General features: G+C 41.8%; 1 protein-coding gene across 1 annotated transcript in view; it reads left to right on the top strand.

Annotated features, from left to right (window-relative positions):
• The first annotated feature begins 1,396 nt into the window (after positions 1-1,396).
• CCDC62 (coiled-coil domain containing 62) overlaps positions 1,397-18,868 on the top strand; it is a 40,906-nt gene continuing 23,434 nt past the window's right edge. Inside the window, 6 exon segments of the mRNA XM_068989780.1 lie at positions 1,397-1,503; positions 3,852-4,044; positions 8,425-8,591; positions 11,616-11,717; positions 13,450-13,621; positions 15,593-15,694. Of these exon segments, the coding sequence (XP_068845881.1) occupies positions 1,468-1,503; positions 3,852-4,044; positions 8,425-8,591; positions 11,616-11,717; positions 13,450-13,621; positions 15,593-15,694 (772 nt within the window). The 5' untranslated portion in view covers positions 1,397-1,467.

The raw sequence follows: 18,868 nt of genomic DNA, 5'->3' as shown, positions 1-18,868 counted from the left end.
TTACTTTTTTATAGTCCAGTTCCTATATAATGAGTAAAAAGGGGGAAGGGGTGATTATGGACAGGAGAAGAAAGTCTTAATCTCAACTCAAAACATGGTAAATATTGTCAGGATAAAGTGCCGAGGGTCTCCCCCCATGGTGCACAACCATCCCCTTCCCAGGGGGCAGGACCCTCAGGGTGTGCACCTCTACCTCATGGAGGTACATCATCATTTGACTTACCCCAGGGGGGTGTACACAACCCCCCAAGGGGGACAGCACACCTGCTGATTCAATCTGCCTTAGTAAATATAGTGACCCTAATTAAATCAATCTCCTTAATGCGTGTCCCAAGAGGTAAGGTGATTTAATGGGAGGGGGGCGGGGGGTGGTGTCAGGAAACCTAAGATGTTTCATTGGTTTAATGAACGTTAGGCGATTTAAGGACTCGATTTAACGAAGGGTGAGGGGGGACGGAGGTGGGTGACAGTATTTGAGGGAGATGATTTAATCAGCGGCGACTCACGTGATTTAGGGGTTGGCTTAATATATAGGAGTCACACAGTACAGGGTGTTGACTGAATCAATGGGAATCACCTGACTTATGATAGGGACTGATTTAACAATAGGAATCAAGTCATCCAGGGCCTGATGAAATCAGCCCGAGCACCCGTCAAGAGGGACAGCACCCTTCCAGGCTGAACAGAATGGTGGGTGCACGTCCACCCTAAGGGGGCATGTCTACCCCAAAAGGTGCATCTCCTCATTTGATGTACACCACGGGGTGCACGGCCACCCCAAGAGATACCTCATTATTTAACAAAAAAGCTACATCAAGAGTTAAAAAAATACCGAAACTTTTTCCTCTCCATCTATGATTCTCAGTTTGGAACTGTCTGCGGCGCTGGTCAGCAATTGACTATCAACTACTACCAGAGGTGGCGTCTGCCTCCATCATTTGAGTGCCAGGTACTGACTGTTCTCCCTACCGGGGTGTGCAGGGCAGCTAAGGCGACAGCGCTCACAGTTTAGGAGGGAAAGATGCGAATCTGTAAGCAGCTGGTCATACGTAGGTCAGGACGTGGCAGAGACGGCCGTTCACTTGTTCCATCATTCTCTGAGTAGTGGTGAAGGAGCGGTCCTCCGTGGGCCGCGGGTAACGGCTTTTACATCGCCAGATAAACCATTCGAGAGTCTCCAGACTTTCAAGAATAAAATGCCGGGATGGCAGCGCGGCACGCGCCAGGAGGGAGCCAGCCTCCGTGTGGTCTCGCGAGAGCTGGAGCGGTCCCTCGGCGACGCCGTAGGCCGAGCGGGCCCGGCGTGCTCCGCGGGGTTGGCGGTTTGGGCGTGCTGGCTTGGGCCGGCGAGGGCGCGGGGCTCCGGGGCTCGGGGCTCGCCCCCCGCCGCTCCGGGCAGGCGCGCCGATGGCGTTTCTAAGGTGACGCTGCGCACACCGACTGTCTCTGGGGGTGGAGGAAACACCTATGAACCCTTCGGCCTCCTTCCTGGCCGGGCGCCAGGTGAGCGGCAGCCCCTCGGCGCCTCCGGTTTCCGCCGGCTCGTCCCAGGGCGAGCGGAGAGCAGTCCTCTGGGACAACGTGCATGGGGTTACTCAGGAATCGTTCCTGCTTAAAATGTGAAACAATACCCAGGACGCAGGGGAGCGTCACGTCCGTTTCCTTACCTTAATGAAAACGTGTTGTTTAGCCCAGGCGAGGTGCTCACTTTAACGATATACCAATGGGCATCTGTAGAGTTGTTTCTCTTTATACACTTGCTCGCTTGCTTACCTGCCCTTGCTTCCCAGCCACCTGCGAGTGGAGCAGCGCTGTAATCACCAGTTTTCCCAAAACATCTTGAAAGTAAACTTGCCCAAGATGTGCGTGTGTCTGGTCCGTATAGGTTGAGATGAACGTGTTTTGCACACTTGGTCCATTGTTGTTTCCTGTGTTAGAATCCGTGCTCCGGGCTGGCGAGCTCAATGCCCCAAGCAACTGGTCTGCCCGGTGAATATTGGTTGAGTGAATGAGTGAGTGAAATGGCTTACCAAAGACTGGAATTCAAGTTTTATGGCTTGGAATTCCTTGACTTCAAGTTCCATTTTCTGTGTTTAGTAAGTAACTAATTCATTCGTCATTATTATTTCTCTACAAATCTTATAATTCAGAAAGCAATAATGATGTACATGGGTCTCTGGTAAACAGTAACACTTTTTTTTTTTTTTTTGGAGTATAATTGGTTTACAATGTTGCGTTAGTTTCAGTGTACAGCATAGTGATTCAGTTTTTTGTTTTTTAGTTCTTTAGTTCATATATGGAGACAGTGCCATACTTCAGAATGTGACTTACAGTCTTGCTAATAATTTGTTAATAATAGCTAATGTTTGTTGATCGGTTATGATGGAACAAAATTTTATTAAGGCAGGACATGAAAATTTTAACATAAAATATTCTCTGCACTTTGAGCCACACCCTCCTCCCCTTTGGTGTGTATTGTGCATCCCCCTTATACATTAACTAGATCCCTTTAGAAGACCTAGGAATGCCTACTTACAAAAAAAAAAAAGGGTGGTTTTTTTCTTAGAACTGGCAAGCAACTCCTTAATAGATAGCATTCCTTTTTCAATCATGTAAGGGGTCACAATGACCCACCACTTGCCTTGTCTGTGCAAAACTGAACTGTGTAAAGGTGAATGTATTATTTTGATATATTTTCAATCCTTTGTCTTGAAAACATATGTAACTGGGTTTTGACATCTTACAGGCAGAATGGTTCTCAGAGCTTTTTGAAAGACTGTCTCCCAGGTTATAATCCTCAGGTTGACTGGAAAAAATTCTCCGTTTCTTTTTTAGATTAACTTGATTAATTTTTAAAGACACAATAGTGTGTCATTTTTAATGACACAATGGGAAGTGCTTTACAGACCTTATCTTGCTTAAACCACAGGACTCTAAGAAATTGAAATAGTGTTACTACCATTTCACAGCAAAGAAACTAAGGGTTAAGAAAGTAAAGTTAAGTAACTTGCCCAAGGTCTTGGAGCCACCAAGTGGCTCATTCTGGATTCCCACTTAGGTGAGACCAACTTGACTGCACTAGACTTTCAAATGATGTATGCTTAAAAGAAATTATTGTAGATAATTTTGTTAGGTATGAAAATGGGATCTTGGTTATATAAAAATGTTCATTTTTAGAGAGGCATACCAAAGTATCTAAAAGTAAAATATATTTTTTATCAACAACAAAAAGAAAAAGGAAAATTGAAATGTTGCAAAATTTTTTATAGTAGTGAGACCTAGCTACTGAGCAAATGTGGGTTCATTATACTGTTCTTTTATCTTCTGTGTATGTTTTAAATTTTACCTTTACAAAATTTGTTTTTAAGTAGGTATGTTGAATTTGGACCAGTTATATTTAAACAATATTTACTTCCTGTTTCCCTTTACTTGATAGTTCTAGAATTGCTAGATGGGGGTATAAGATGGGGGATAATATTGTTGATTGATACAAGGAGGGTTGACAGCAAAGAAAAAAAATGCAGAAATGGGTTTATCTGTGATTAACCAATGGAGGTTTTACAGCTGGTCCTGTTCTTTAAGAGTAGTGTGTTTGGTATGACAGAAAATGATAGAGACAGAGTTCATAGTAGATGTTAGCATATGTTAAATATACATAATTTTGCTGCCATGTTAAAATCAAGAAATAAAATTTCTTGATTCAAGTTGCTACCTTGAATTGGCAGCAAAAGAAGATACTGAGTTGGCCCTAAAATTCCTTTGGCCAACCCAATATAATTGTTCGGAAAATATACTTTGGCTGATTTATGTCGATGGTTTTATTTTGACATGAATCTACTTTCTGTATTTAGAACATCGGGTCAGAGGTTGAGATTTCCACTATTGAGAAACAACGGAAAGAGCTGCAGCTGCTCATTGGAGAGTTGAAAGATCGAGATAGAGAGCTCAATGATATGGTTGCAGTACATCAGAGACAACTTCTTTCATGGGAAGAGGATCGGCAGAAAGTGTTGACTCTGGAAGAACGTTGCAGCAAATTAGAAGGTCAGACATATATTCAGCATGATCCATCTAGTGCTGGTACATTGCCAGCATACTGAAAGGGCTCATGTGAAAACTAGAGAACATCTCAACACAGTCCCTGCTGTCCTAGAGTTTAATTGAAGATAGGAAGACTTCATGAAGATTCACAGCAGAACAGACAAACACATGTGAATTAAAGTAGGGCTAGCAAAATATTAATACTTAACTGTAGAAAGAGTGCTGGGACAGCTCCAGTAGACAGGGTCAAGAGTGAACCTGAAGGAAATTAGTTTTGAGCTAGAATATGAATGAAGATGCCACTAAACTGACCATTCCTTTTGAACTGACTCAAAGATTTTAAACTTTTGATATTAAACTTGATCTCAAGTACTTAAAACGGTCATCTTTTAAAATTACAGCAACCTCAAAAGTGGCTTACAAAAATTTCCCTTTGTACCATATATAACTGTCATTCTTTTGGTGCTGCCCTAAAATCTGACTGTTCTATTGACACTATGTCAATATTACTAGAATGTACTAGAGGACGAAATACTAGATCTCTTTATAGAAAAGTAGGGACTTCCCTGGTGGTCCGTTGGTTAAGAATCCAATGCAGGGGATGTGGATTCGATCCCTGGTTGGGGATCTGAGATCCTGCATGCCATGGGGCAACTAAGCCCTCATGCCACGACTGCCGACCTCACATGCCTCAACCGGAGAACCTGGGCTCTGCAACTAAGACCCAACACAGTCAAAAAAATAAGAGAGATAAACATATATCACCTTCTTTTTTTTCTTTTGCTTTTGTTACACAAAGGATTCTATAAATGTGACAGTCTAAATACAATTAATTTTTCAATTTCCTGATGACCATCTGATTTTACCCTAACTGTATGCACCCACACATATATACATATAATGCAGTATTTGTTTATTTTTTAAACTTAATTTTGTTTTAATTTTTGACCATGCCATACAGGATTTGGGATCTAAGTTCTAACTGTATGCACCCACACATATATACATATAATGCAGTATTTGTTTATTTTTTAAACTTAATTTTGTTTTAATTTTTGACCATGCCATATAGCATTTGGGATCTAAGTTCTAACTGTATGCACCCACACATATATACATATAATGCAGTATTTGTTTATTTTTTAAACTTAATTTTGTTTTAATTTTTGACCATGCCATACAGCATTTGGGATCTAAGTTCCCTGACCAGGGATCAAACCTGTGCCCTCTGCATTGGAAGCACAGAGTCTTAACCAGTGGACCACCAGGGAAGTCCCGATAAGGTATTTTTAAATTGAGGTCTACACATTGGTTTTTGTACATAATGGTATTGCACACTTAATAGACTATAATATACTACCATATAAACATAACTTTTATATGCACTGGAAAACCAAAGTATTTATGTAATTCACTTTATTATGATATTCCCTTTATTGCAGTGGTTTGAAACTTAACCTACAATATCTCAGAGGTCTGCCTGTATAACCATTAGTATCTGGTTTTAAAATGATCAAGACATTTGAATAGGCATTTCATGGAAAACTGGCCAATAAATTTACAAAAAAGTTCTCATTTGTAAATTAGGGAAATGCAAATGAAAATTAAGACCATAATGAGACTTCTTACACTTAACAGACTGGCGAAAAAAATCAGGTACTGGTAAAATTGTGGAGCAAGGGAAGATTCACTGACTGCTAGTGGGAGAGTCAGTTAGTACAACTACTTTGGAAAAATCACGTGACAATTCTGGTAAAGCTGAAGATATACCAAGCTATGGCTCTGCATTTCCCTTTCTGGAAGTATACTCCCACTTCAATATGCAACTGAATTACCTAAAAGTGAAGTGAAAGTGTTAGTCACTCAGATGTGTCTGACTCTTTGCAACCCCGTGGACTGTAGCCCACTCGGCTATGTCCATGGAATTGTCCAGACGAGGATACTGGAGTGGGTGGCCATTCCATTCTCCAGGGAATCTTCCTGACCCAGGGATCCAACCCAGGTCTATCTGAGCCACTAGGGAAGTCCTCAGGATCTTACTAATAAGTAGACTGTGATACAGTAGGTCTGTGGCCTAGTTCAGTTCAGTTCAGTCGCTCAGTTGTGTCCGACTCTTTGCAACCCGATGAATCGCAGCATGCCAGGCCTCCCTGTTCATCACCATCTCCTGGAGTTCACTCAGACTCATGTCCATTGAGCCCGTGATGCCATCCAGCCATCTCATCCTCGGTCGTCCCCTTCTCCTCCTGCCCCCAATCCCTCCCAGCATCAGAGTCTTTTCCAATGAGTCAACTCTTCGCATGAGGTGGTCAAAGTATTGGAGTTTCAGCTTTAGCATCATTCCTTCCAAAGAAATCCCAGGGCTGATCTCCTTCAGAATGGACTGGTTGGATCTCCTTGCAGTCCAAGGGACTCTTTCAAGAGTCTTCTCCAACACCGCAGTTCAAAAGCATCAATTCTTCGGCGCTCAGCTTTCTTCACAGTCCAACTCTCACATCCATACATGACCACAGGAAAAACCATAGCCTTGACTAGACAGACCTTAGTCGGCAAAGTAATGCCTCTGCTTTTGAATATACTATCTAGGTTGGTCATAACTTTTCTTCCAAGGAGTAAGCGTCTTTTAATTTCATGGCTACAATCACCATCTGCAGTGATTTTGGAGCCCCCAAAATAAAGTCTGACACTGTTTCCCCATCTATTTGCTATGAAGTGATGGGACCAGATGTCATATCTTCGTTTTCTGAATGTTGAGCTTTAAGCCAACTTTTTCACTCTCCTCTTTCACTTTCATCAACAGGCTTTTTAGCTCCTCTTCACTTTCTGCCATAAGGGTGGTGTCATCTGCATACCTGAGGTTATTGATATTTCTCTCGGCAATCTTGATTCCAGCTTGTGTTTCTTCCAGTCCAGCATTTCTCATGATGTACTCTGCATATAAGTTAAATAAGCAGGGTGACAATATACAGCCTTGACGTACTCCTTTTCCTATTTGGAGCCAGTCTGTTGTCCCATGTCCAGTTCTAACTGTTGCTTCCTGACCTGCATACAGATTTCTCAAGAGGCAGGTTACGTGGTCTGGTATTCCCATCTCTTTCAGAATTTTCCACAGTTTCTTGTGATCCACACAGTCAAAGGCTTTGGCACAGTCAATAAAGCAGAAATAGATGTTTTTCTGGAACTCTCTTGCTTTTTCCATGATCCAGCGGATATTGGCAATTTGATCTCTGGTTCCTCTGCCTTTTCTAAAACCAGCTTGAACATCAGGGAGTTCACTGTTCATGTATTGCTGAAGCCTGGCTTGGAGAATTTTGAGCATTACTTTACTAGCATGTGAGATGAGTGCAATTGTGTGGTAGTTTGAGCATTCTTTGGCATTGCCTTTCTTTGGGATTGGAATGAAAACTGACCTTTTCCAGTCCTGTGGCCACTGCTGAGTTTTCCAAATTTGCTGGCATATTGAGTGGAGCACTTTAAATCTGCATATTTAACAAGTTCACAGTTGATATTGGTGCTGCTGGTCTGAGGGACCACGTTTTATTTAGAAGCTCTTGCAAAAGCATAAAGATGCTTGTGCAAGAATATTCAGGGCAGCATCGTTCATAATAGCTGTGAAGTGGAAACAGTCCAAATGACCATCAATAGTAGAGTGTATAAGTAAATGTTGACATAATCATATAATGTTATTGTGTAGGAATGATAGTGCACAAGGAGGAGTTACACGGCCACATGGACACATCTCAGGATCATAATCTTTTTATTTTTTGGCCCTGCAGTGCAGCTTGTGGTATCTTAGTAACCAGACCAGGGATCAAACCTATGCCCTTGGCAGTGAAAGGGCAGAGTCCTAACCACTGGACCACTAGAGAATTCACAGAATCATAATCTTAAGTGAAAAACAGCAAACAGAATTCACACAATTAAACTATTTTTAGGGATGTGATCAAAGATAGTAAAGTGAAAGTGAAGTCGCTCAGTTGTGTCCGACTCTTTGCAACTCGCCCACCAAGCTCCTCTGTCCATGGGATTCTCCAGGCAAGAATACTGGAGTGGGTTTCCATTTCCTTCTCCAGGGGATCTTCCCGGCCCAGGGATTGAAGCCAGGTCTCCCACATTGCAGGCAGACGCTTTAACCTCTGCACCAAAACTGTAATAAAAAACAAGGAAATGAGTAAGCTCAGGATGGCGGCTGGAGGTGGGAGATTGGAGAGGCTGCTCAGGAAGTGACATGCAGGGCTCTGGGTTGCTGCTAGTGCTCTGCTTCTGGACCAGGGTACAGTAGCATGCATTTCGTAATAAAACCTTTTCAAAGAAGAATTAACCTTTGAAAGATTCCTTAGCACCCTCACTTTTTAACCATTGCCTGAAAATAATCTCCCTCAGGTGAACTACATAAAAGAACTGAAATAATCAAGTCACTCACAAAGAAGGTAAAAAGCCTTGAATCGAACCAAATTGAATGCCAGAGTACTCTTCAGAAGACTCAACTACAGCTTCAGGAGATGGCCCAAAAGGCAACCCATTCCTCTCTCCTCTCTGAAGACCTTGAGGTTGGTTTTATTTTTTTAGTTAATTAATTTTTTATTAGAGTATAATTGCTTTACAATGTTGTGTTAGTTTCTGCTGTACGACAAAGTCAATCGGTGAGACTGGTTTTCAGATAAGTTTCGCTAGCCCAAATTCTGTTTGTGTTTCAGTTTTAAAGTAGTTCATAGACTTAAATATTTCCATTAAGTGTGTGTGTGTGTGTATAAAAGCATACCCATCCATTCAGCGTCCCAGTTTTATGCTGATGGTGAGCTTTGGTTAGCCCCTAGTGTTGCTTTGTCTTGAAGATGAAGCTTCATTACAGCTCTTTCTTAATTGTTAGGCCATTTGTTTGGTAGCATCCTTCATTTTATCAATAGTGGGTTAATTTAAAAAGTCTGTCTCAAGGTCTGAGATCAGTATCATCACGCAGCTTCAAATTATGTGTCCTGAATAACTGTGTCTAATCTGATGAAACAGATATCTACCTCATGTTAGTGGCATATTGGGAACAAAATGTCAGGGTGATCTTTCAGTTTTTAGTCCTGGCTGATGAGTCATCAAATATCTTTTGAGCTCATGCTTTTTTGAGAGGCACAGTGAGAAAGCCTTTTTAAAAATATTTATTTATTTATCTTTTTTTTTTGTTTTTTTACTGTACTGGGTCTTTGTTGCTGCAAGGGTTTTTCTCTAGTTTCAGAGAGTGGAGGCTGCTCTCTCGTTGCGGTACACGGGCTTCTCATTGCGGTAGCTTCTCTTGTTTGAGAGCAAGGGCTCTAGGGTGGACAGGCTTCAGTAGGTGCAGCTCACGGGCTCAGTGGTCGTGGTGCATGTGGGATCTTCCTGGACCAGGGATCGCATCCATTGGCAGATGGATTTTTACCGCTGAGCCTCTAGGGAAGCCTGAGAAAGCCTTTTTTGCTGTTGTTGTTACTGCCTTCATGTTCTTGTTTCATAATGATACCAGTATAGATCTTGGTAACATAGTGAATCTTAATAACTCATAATAATTATATAGATTTTATTTTATGTCTTAAATTTTTTTTTTCAGATTGCTCTTCTAGACAGATTCTAGCTATAAAATAAGTGAAAACTATTAATGGAATCTCTTGATGTGAAAGTGAAAGTCACTCAGTCCTGTCTGACTCTTTGCGACCCCCATGAACTATACAGTCCATGGAATTCTCCAGGCCAGGATACTGGAGTGGGTAGCCTTTCTCTTCTCCAGGGGCTCTTCCCAACCCAGGGATTGAACCCAGGTCTCCCACATTGCAGGCGGATTCTTTACCAACTGAGCCACAAGGAAAGCCCAGAATCTCTTGATATGTTGAATTAAAAAATGGAAGTATGTTAGTCAGCTTGGGCTGCCATAACAAAATACCATAGACTGGGGGAAGGCTTAAAAAACAGATTTTTTCCTCACAGTTCTGCAGATTAGAAGTTGAAGATCATGGTGCCAGCCTGGTTGGTTTCTGGTGAGGGCTCTCTTCTTGACTTGTAAATGGAATGGTCACCTTCTTACCATGTCCTCGTGTGACAGGGAGAGAGACAGCACCTGAGCACGTTCTCTGGTATCTTTTCTTCTGAGGGCTCTGATCCCATCCTGAGGGCCCCACCCTCATGACCTCATCTAAACCTAATTCCCTCTCAAAGGCTCCCCGCCCCCGGCAAACACCATCACATTAGAAGTTAGGGCTTCAGCGTATGCATTTGAGGGGACATGCAGTTCAGTCTGTCGCAGGGAGATTTTTTTCTTTTTTTAAATTAATAAACTTTGTCTTTGTTAGAGAAGTTTTAGGTTCATAGCAAAATTGGGTGGAATGTACAGAGATTTCTCATAGACACCCCCAGCCCCACCCCCGCCCCCAGCTAGCCTCCTCCACTGTGGACATCGTGGATCCCAGTAGAACTGATACATTTGTTGTAGCCAGTGACATGTCATTGCCACATCACTGGGTGAGACGTGGAAGCCCACAGTTTACGTTAGGGTTCACTCTTGGTGTTGTACATTCTGTTTCTACAAATAATGACCTGTATCCACCATTGTAATATCATGCAAAATACTTTCCCAACCCTAAAAACCCTCTGCTCTGTCCTTCTTTCTTGCAGTCCCTTGCAACCCCTGATCTCATAGTTTTGCCTTTTCCAGAATGTCATGTAGTTGAAACCATAGAGTATGTAGCCTTTTCAGATTGGCTTCTTTCACTTAGTAATAGGCATTTCAGTTTCCTCCATCACATCTAGATCTATGGTTTAAAAAATCCCTGATGAGTGAGAATACCTCAATGTGAAGTTATTTCAACATGAAAAAAGATGCACAGAAGTTCTTCAGTTCAGTTCAGTCGCTCAGTCGTGTCCGACTCTTTGCGACCCCATGAATCGCAACACGCCAGGCCTCCCTGTCTATCACCAACTCCCAGAGTTCACTCAGACTCACGTCCATCGAGTCAGTGATGCCATCCAGCCGTCTCATCCTCGGTCATCCCCTTCTCCTCCTGCCTCCAATCCCTCCCAGCATCAGAGTCTTTTCCAATAAGTCAACTCTTCGCATGAGGTGGCCAAAGTACTGGAGTTTCAGCTTCAGCATCATTCCCTCCAAAGAAATCCCAGGGCTGATCTCCTTCAGAATGGACTGATTGGATCTCCTTGCAGTCCAAGGGACTCTCAAGAGTCTTCTCCAACACCACAGTTCAAAAGCATCAGTTCTTCTTTATTTTAGCAAAGGAAATCTCTCACTAATCCAGTTGCCGTTCATTCTTCCGTTCGTGTTCCTCTTTCTCACCAACCTGAAAGTATACATAAAAGACCATTAGGAAGTAGGCATGTTTATAAACATAACTGATAGAATTCAGAAGGGGATCGTAAGAACTGAGAGGATGATGGGGAAATAGATGTTTGTGTTGCTTTTTGATGACTGCTTAAATAGCTCACTTTGTTACTGAAAAGGTTAAAGAAAAAACAGAAAGATTGAGCACAGATTATGGCTAGTGAGAGTAGTGAAAGCTCTTAAATGACTGGGTTAGTATTTTGTGTTTTTTTCCTTGTAGGCTAGAAATGAAAATCTCAGCAACACATTAGTGGAACTTTCTGCTCAAGTGGGACAACTGCAAGCTCGTGAACAGGCTCTCACCACCATGATAAAGCTGAAGGTAATTCAGAATAATGATACCTCTATGTGCCAGGCACCTTGTGATCGATAAAGTATAGTCATGTACCTTATCTCACTTAAGTCCCACAGTGACCCAGATAGGTTGAACTATCTATATTATTCTCTTTTTTTTTTTTTTAATTCTGGTTTTAGAAATGAGGGAAACAAGTTTAAAATGATATGCCGAAGGCATTAAGAGGAGGCAGAACTCCACTGTGGGTTTCGGTCTTCAAGGCCTGTTCCATCTGATCACAAAGTTCCATCTCCTGCATCCCAACCCCTGTCGGTTTTTTAATGATCTGCCCCAACCCTATTTTTTCCATAAATCCTCTTAACGTGAGATATGCAAACTGTGAAGTGTTTTAGGAATGCATATATGATGCTACCACAGAAACCTTTGTCCTTAAGCAAAGGTGAAACCTGCTGATAATCGATATTCCCTGTGAGTGGTGGGGGGAGTACTTTTACTTATTATTTTTATACCTTCAGGTGTTATTTGAATTGCTTTTCAACAGGCAGATAGATAGATACCTTTTACATAATTAAAACAACCACTTCAACAATAAGAGGTTCTGGCTTGGGTAGTTTTGGGATGAGGTCTTGGAGTCTGTCGTCTTAAGAAGCTGAAAAGAAGGAAAGGAGGAGAGGGCCTCTGGGATTTATCTGTAATCCAGAAAATACAGCCACATCCAGGGCCACCAGTCCTCCTATCGCTTGCTATTATAGTTTCATAGGTAATCAAATGTTTGGTTCTAGACTTTCTGAGACTGCAAACTGGTGGTTCATGCATGGTTTTGGGGGCCAGCCAGCCAAATTCAAATCAAAACTCTGTCACTGACTTGTGCTGTGTTTAGTCACTCAGTCGTGTCCGACTCTTTGTGACCCCATGGACTGTAGCCCACCAGGTTTCTCTGTCCATGGGATTCCCCAGGCAAGCATACTGGAGTGGGTTGCCGTGCCCTCCTCCAGGGGATCTTCCCACTCCAGGGATCAAACCCAGGTCTCCTGCAGTGTAGGTGGATTCTTTACCTCCTGAGCCACCAGGGAAGCCCAGCTTGTGTAATTGTGGCCAATTTCCTGTCGACTCCTCTGTCATGTGGGTAGTAACAATATTTCTTACCTCAGATAGTTACTGTGAGGCTTAAATGAGTTAACACATGGAAAGCGCTGGATTGAAACTGGGTACACAATTACATGACACGGTCTTTTTTTCTTTTTTAGTTTTTATTAGAGTACAGTTAGGGCTTCCCTGGTGGCACAGAGGTAAAGCCTCTGCCTGCAATGTGGGAGACCCAGGTTTGATCCCTGGGTCAGGAAGATCCCCTGGAGAAGGAAATGGCAACCCACTCCAGTACTCTTGCCTGGAAAATTCCTTGGGCTACAATCCGTGGGGTCGCAAAGAGTCGGACACAACTGAGCCACTTCACTTTGACTTTTCACAGTTGATTTACCATGTTCTGTGTTTTAAGTGTACGTCAAAGTAAATCAGTTATATATACACATATAGCCACTTCTTTTTAGATTCTTTTCCCATATAGGCCATTACAGAGTAGTGAGTAGAGTTCCCTGTGCTGGACAGCAGATTCTTACTAGTTACCTATTCTATATATAGTAGTATGTACACATCAATCCCAATCCCACAGTTTATCCCTACTCCACAATGAGATTTCAGTAAGTGTCATCTTGTTTAGTTGGCATTTTAAAATGTAACAGTTTTCAAATTTGGGTTTTAGGACAAAGATATTATTGAGGCAGTCAATCACATTGCTGACTGTTCGGGTAAATTTAAATTGTTAGAGCATGCCTTACGTGATGCTAAGATGGTGGAGACCTGTATTGTGAAAGAAAAGCAAGATTATAAGCAGAAATTGAAGGCACTTAAGATTGAAGTCAATAAATTAAAAGGTAAGGAAGAGGCCTAAATATAGATGTTTTATCTTGGGAATATATATCTTCATTTGAGTTCACTTAATCTGATAACTGGGAAGAGGTCTGTTGTTAGCATTAGGTCCCATCATGAAATGTTCATTGCATTTTTATAGAATTATGCAGCAGTTTTTGTGTTACAAGATAAATAGCAAGAGTTGGGGAAAACTGCCTAATGCATTATATTTAAAAAATAATCCTGCCTTTGCTGTACCAGTTAACTATTGCTACTATATGCCTTGTGGCAACCAACGATGGTATCTCAGTGGTGTCCTTTGATAAACTCATTTATCTGGAAGCCACTAGGGAATTGGCTGATCTCTGTTGGGCCCATTGGAGCATCTTTTCCCCGGCTGGGTAGTGTGGGCATTTCTTCCCATGGTGAAGGCAGAAACTTAAGAGAGGAAGCAGAAGGAAGCCTGGCACACCATCACTTGCCCTTCATTCTGCGCCACAGTGAATCACATGGCTGGACCCAGAGTCAGGCAATGGAAAAATATCCTCTGCCCTTTTGTGGAAGAAATTTAAAAAAAAAAAAAATTGAGGAATGAATGCAGGGAGGGGTAAGGAGTTGCCACCTAAAACACAGACTGCCAGAGTGGCTGTTCAGTGGATGTTCTGTTTTGGGGAGAATTCCTTTTGTGTCCTCCTTTTTCTGTTTTCATTCTCACAGTAACTCCATGGTTTATTCTATTCCTGGAAGTTTTCTAATGAAATGAAGGCTGGGTACGGCAGATAGGTTAGTGCTACATGCTTGGAGGTGGATCTAGGTGATAGAGTAAAAATTTGCGTTTGTCTTCAGAGGGTACAGGGGGAGGCCCACTTGTCTCTGGCTTTTCCCAGCTGTATCGAAGAAGAAGCTGTTGGAGTCAGGAGCTATCTGGGTCTTACTTCCACACCCAGATGGTTGGATTTGTAAGTGGTCATCAGTTAGACGTGAGGACTAACTCTTACAGTGGAACAGGCAGCCTTAGAATGACAAAGCGGTGCAATGGCGTGGTTACTCCACCTCTATCCCAGGCGGGGCCCCTTGTGAGGCAGGGAGTTACTGTTGAAATTGGGAAAGGTTATTGTGACAGATTAGTTTAAAAGAGTCCACCTGCTAAAATCTTGTTCTAATGATGCCCTGACTCTTGGCAAATGATAATTTTGTGTCCATTTGTAGCTTCATCTAAAACCATAATCGTACTATTAGCCCCTTGACAGCAGGGACGGACTCTAATAACCCAGCTCTTGGAGTATATTGCAGGCATTCAGTAATTTTATTGAATGTTATGTATACCTAGGTAAGATTTAAAGTAAAAAGAAGTCTGTTTTATCAACTTTTATGCCTTATTTTAGAAATTTAACATTTGTTTAAAAAATATAAAATAAAAACAGGGTCATGGATAGTGGGCCAGAGGGTAAGGGACAGAGACTCATTTAGTTTGGGCGCGCTGGAAGGACATCTTTACAGAGAATATTTGAGCTGAAACTTGGCTGATGGGAAGACCTAGTCCTGTAAAAATCTAGGCCAAGAGCTTCCAGGCAGAAGAAACAGCAAATGCAAAAGCCCTGGGGTGGGTTCGGAGGTCAGGGCAAGTGAAAGGAACAGATTGAAAGGTCGGCCAGGCTGTACAGGGCTTAAGGGTATGAGTTTATATTTCATCCTAAATGTAGTATGAGGGCTTTTAGCAGAGCAGTGATGCCAGCAGATGGCCCTGATGGCTCTGTGGACATCAAGCTGCAATGGAAGAGGCAAGGTTCATGCAGGGAGACAGTGGGAGCCTTGGCCAGGATCACTGCCAGGCATGCAGTGAAATGTCAGATATGGGACATTTTGGCTGTAGATCCAACAGGACTTCATATGGATTGGAAGGGGGTGCTAAGGACATGAGAGGTATTCACAGTGTATATTCCTCTAGAAACTAGTATTTATTTGAGGACTTTCTCCCCCTTCTATTTGTGAAGAGGATCTAAATGAAAAGACAACAGAAAACAATGAACAACGAGAAGAGATCATTCGCCTCAAGCAAGAGAAGAGTTGCCTGCATGACGAATTGGTCTTTACTGGTAAAAATAGATTGTTTGTTTAAGTGATTGAATAGTTATATATATTTTGCAACCTGTACTTTCTTTGGTACCACCATGGTGGGCTAAATGAACTGCCTGCCTCAAAATACTATATGTATTTATGTAAGTAATTTTAACACCCTTTGAGAAATGAAGAGAGACCATGAAGGACATTTTAAAGCTGTCATCATACTTCCCAGTTAACTCGGTTTTCCTTTCTGTAAAATGAGGAGCTGCTCTCCCTTCCAGCTTGAGTATGTGACTATACTTCTTACTAAAAATGCAACACTTGGCTTAAAAATTCATTAAGGAAGAATCTTATGAGCCAAAGAAGGGAGGATGTTCATACTTCTGCAAACACTAGGTAAAAATTAGGAATTCAACATTTTTTTAGTTTTCCAAATAAATCACCCGTAATTATTACAGTTGGAAAACTTCATGTGTTTTGTTACATCAGTATGACCCCAAAATAATAAAATTGGAGATGAGTTGTTCATGATTTGAAAGCAAGTTTGTCAATAATATGTAATGTAAAAATTGTACACACACTTCTCCACCGGCTGCCATATTCTCCTGCACTTTTAACCCCAACTTACCCCAGTATGTTAGAGTGTGTAGCCCCTCCTTTCTCTACTCCCGACTGAGAATCACTGATATATAGATCTGATCCATATATGGCTAGATCTGATCCATATTATGGCCCTGCCAGCCAAGATTTTTTTGGACTTTAATTCTGGTAGTTTGTATTAAGAAAATCATAGATTTGGAGATAAAATTCCAAATAGAAATTAAATGAACATTTTTGGGTCTACTCATACATACCCTCAATGTTCTTCCTTCTAGAAAGAGAATACATTTCTATAAGTTGAAGGACAGGATACAGTATTACATTTTTTTTTTTTCCCGAATAAAGTGGAATTCTTAATTTTAATCTCGTGTGATTAAGATAGGAGAAATGCAGTTTTCTACCACTAGAGGTCACTATTTCTGTTATTTCTAGGGCTATACAGCATGCACGCATCTAAAGATACATATATAAAGTTATACGTATATTTGGATGTATACGTAAAGATACGTATATTTGTGGCTTTACAGTTGAATTCACACAGTCTTTGGATCAGTGTATATGTGCCAGGCACTATGTTAGTGACCAGGAAGCACAAGGCCCACAGAGAATTTAGTGTTACACAAATGCTATGAAAGGTCAGATGATGGAGAAAAGTTTACAAGATATTTTAATAAATAACCTCCTTTTCTTTTGGTTCATCTATTTTTACTCATTCTGTTAGGTATTACTAGGTAAAGTATATGTAATTTGTTAGCTAATACTCCAATAAATCCATTTTGTGAAATAATTTTTTTAATCATTTCCTAAGCTGATTTCTTAAACATTTTTTCTGCTCAAACCACTGTCTCAGAACAATTCTTGTACACTTAAATGATAAAAGTGAATTATGCCTAAAAATAATTTTTAAAGGCTTACTGCTAAGTTGCTTCAGTCATGTCCGACTCTGTGTGACCCCATAGACGGCAGCCCACCAGGCTCCCCTGTCCCTGGGATTTTCCAGGCAAGAACACTGGAGAGGGTTGCCATTTCCTTCGCCAGTGCATGAAAGTGAAAAGTCAAAGTGAAGTCGCTCAGTCGTGTCCAATTCTTTGCGACCCCACGGACTGCAGCCCACCAGGCTCCTCCATCCATGGGATTTTCCAGGCGAGAGTACTGGAGTGGGGTGCCATCGCCTTCTCCGTTTAAAGGCTTAACGTGATAATATGCTCTCAGGTGCCATGACTGAAAATTAACACATTTTATTCGAGATTGGAAGATGCCTTAGAAATGTACTTTTAATTCAAAACTTCATTTTCCCTCTTATTGAAGTTCTTCACATAGGCTTAGAGACAGGTTTCATTTATACATGTTGCTTATAAGAAGTTTTTTTTAAAAAAAAAACCACGATGCTAGTTTACATTTCTGTGGTCCTGAGAGTTCTGTAAGACTGAGTGAAGGTCTTTCAGGCAGTAAAAGGCATAGCGGCCTGACCGGAGCTCAGCAGGTCCAGACTGCCAGCGCCCCTGCCTTTATGCTGCTGTCCTTAGGCTGCCTGGCTTAGGCAGGTGTCAGCAGAGAGTTCCGTATCTCTTTGTTTTCAGTAACCAATGTGTGAAAGTAGGCAGACCCACTCCACTTCGGTCCCTAGATAATCCAGCCATGTAGGAAAGTGTCAGATCTAAGGAAACAATTCTGTTTTATGCAACAGTAGATTATTCTAAAGACAGATTAAGGCAGTACTGAAATACATTTAGAATTGCCCTTTCAATGCCAGATAAAGTCATTAGCTTTTGTTTAGGGGGTCGTGCTGTGCCCTAAAGAAGTATCGGTAAACACTGGGAAGGCACCAGCATGCTAGATGCTGTTGAAAATGAGAGGTGGGTAGAACAGAGAGCAGCCAGGAGGCCTAGACGCCCGATAGGCATCACTTCCCCTGTGAAAGGCACTATGGCCCCTCTTTTATTGTTTTCTTTGTGCATAGGATTGAATTCATACAAACTAAGTGGGGCTTCATAAATATTGCAAGTGCACTGCTTTTTTAGGCTTTCGTTATGGTGTTGACTCATCTAATGCAAGGAGATAAATTCAGAAATGAGGAGAGGTAGCAGTTTAAACCCGAGGCGGTGGCTTTCGCTGTGCCGTGTCCTCCATTCTGTGCACGTGGATTACCTTTTTGAAATAAGATGATGCTGCAGACCCGGGTTGGAAGGGCTGAGCATTAAGCGTGTTTGGGTAGGAGGTGGTGGCTTTTCACAGGTCACTCCTCATGCTTTATTCCACCTGGCCCTGCTCTGATTACCAGCAAGCACTTGGCAGAAAAGCTGTCTAGGTAGCGTCTCCATCCCCAGCAAAGCTCATGCCTTTGTCCTTGGATGGTTTCTGTGATGTTCCAAATGTAAAGCAACGATAAAATAAGTATTTGTATTCTCCATCCATGAGGAAAATGACCCGTGGAGAAGGAACTATTAATAAACCGTAGGAGTTGCACATTTTGATTTAGGCTGCATCTGATTGACTCAAAATCCATTCATGTAATAGAGGGCTATTTTGTGCATTTCATTTGAACTTCTTATAAAGATAGTAGGGTTTTTTTAGGTGAAACATTCATTGTTGATCTCTCACTTCTG

This window comes from Capricornis sumatraensis, chromosome 17, assembly GCF_032405125.1.
Source record: "Capricornis sumatraensis isolate serow.1 chromosome 17, serow.2, whole genome shotgun sequence".
NCBI classification, from domain to species: domain Eukaryota; kingdom Metazoa; phylum Chordata; class Mammalia; order Artiodactyla; family Bovidae; genus Capricornis; species Capricornis sumatraensis.
The sequence above is the reverse complement of the archived record's forward strand: the minus strand, read 5'-3'. Positions and strand labels throughout refer to the sequence as shown.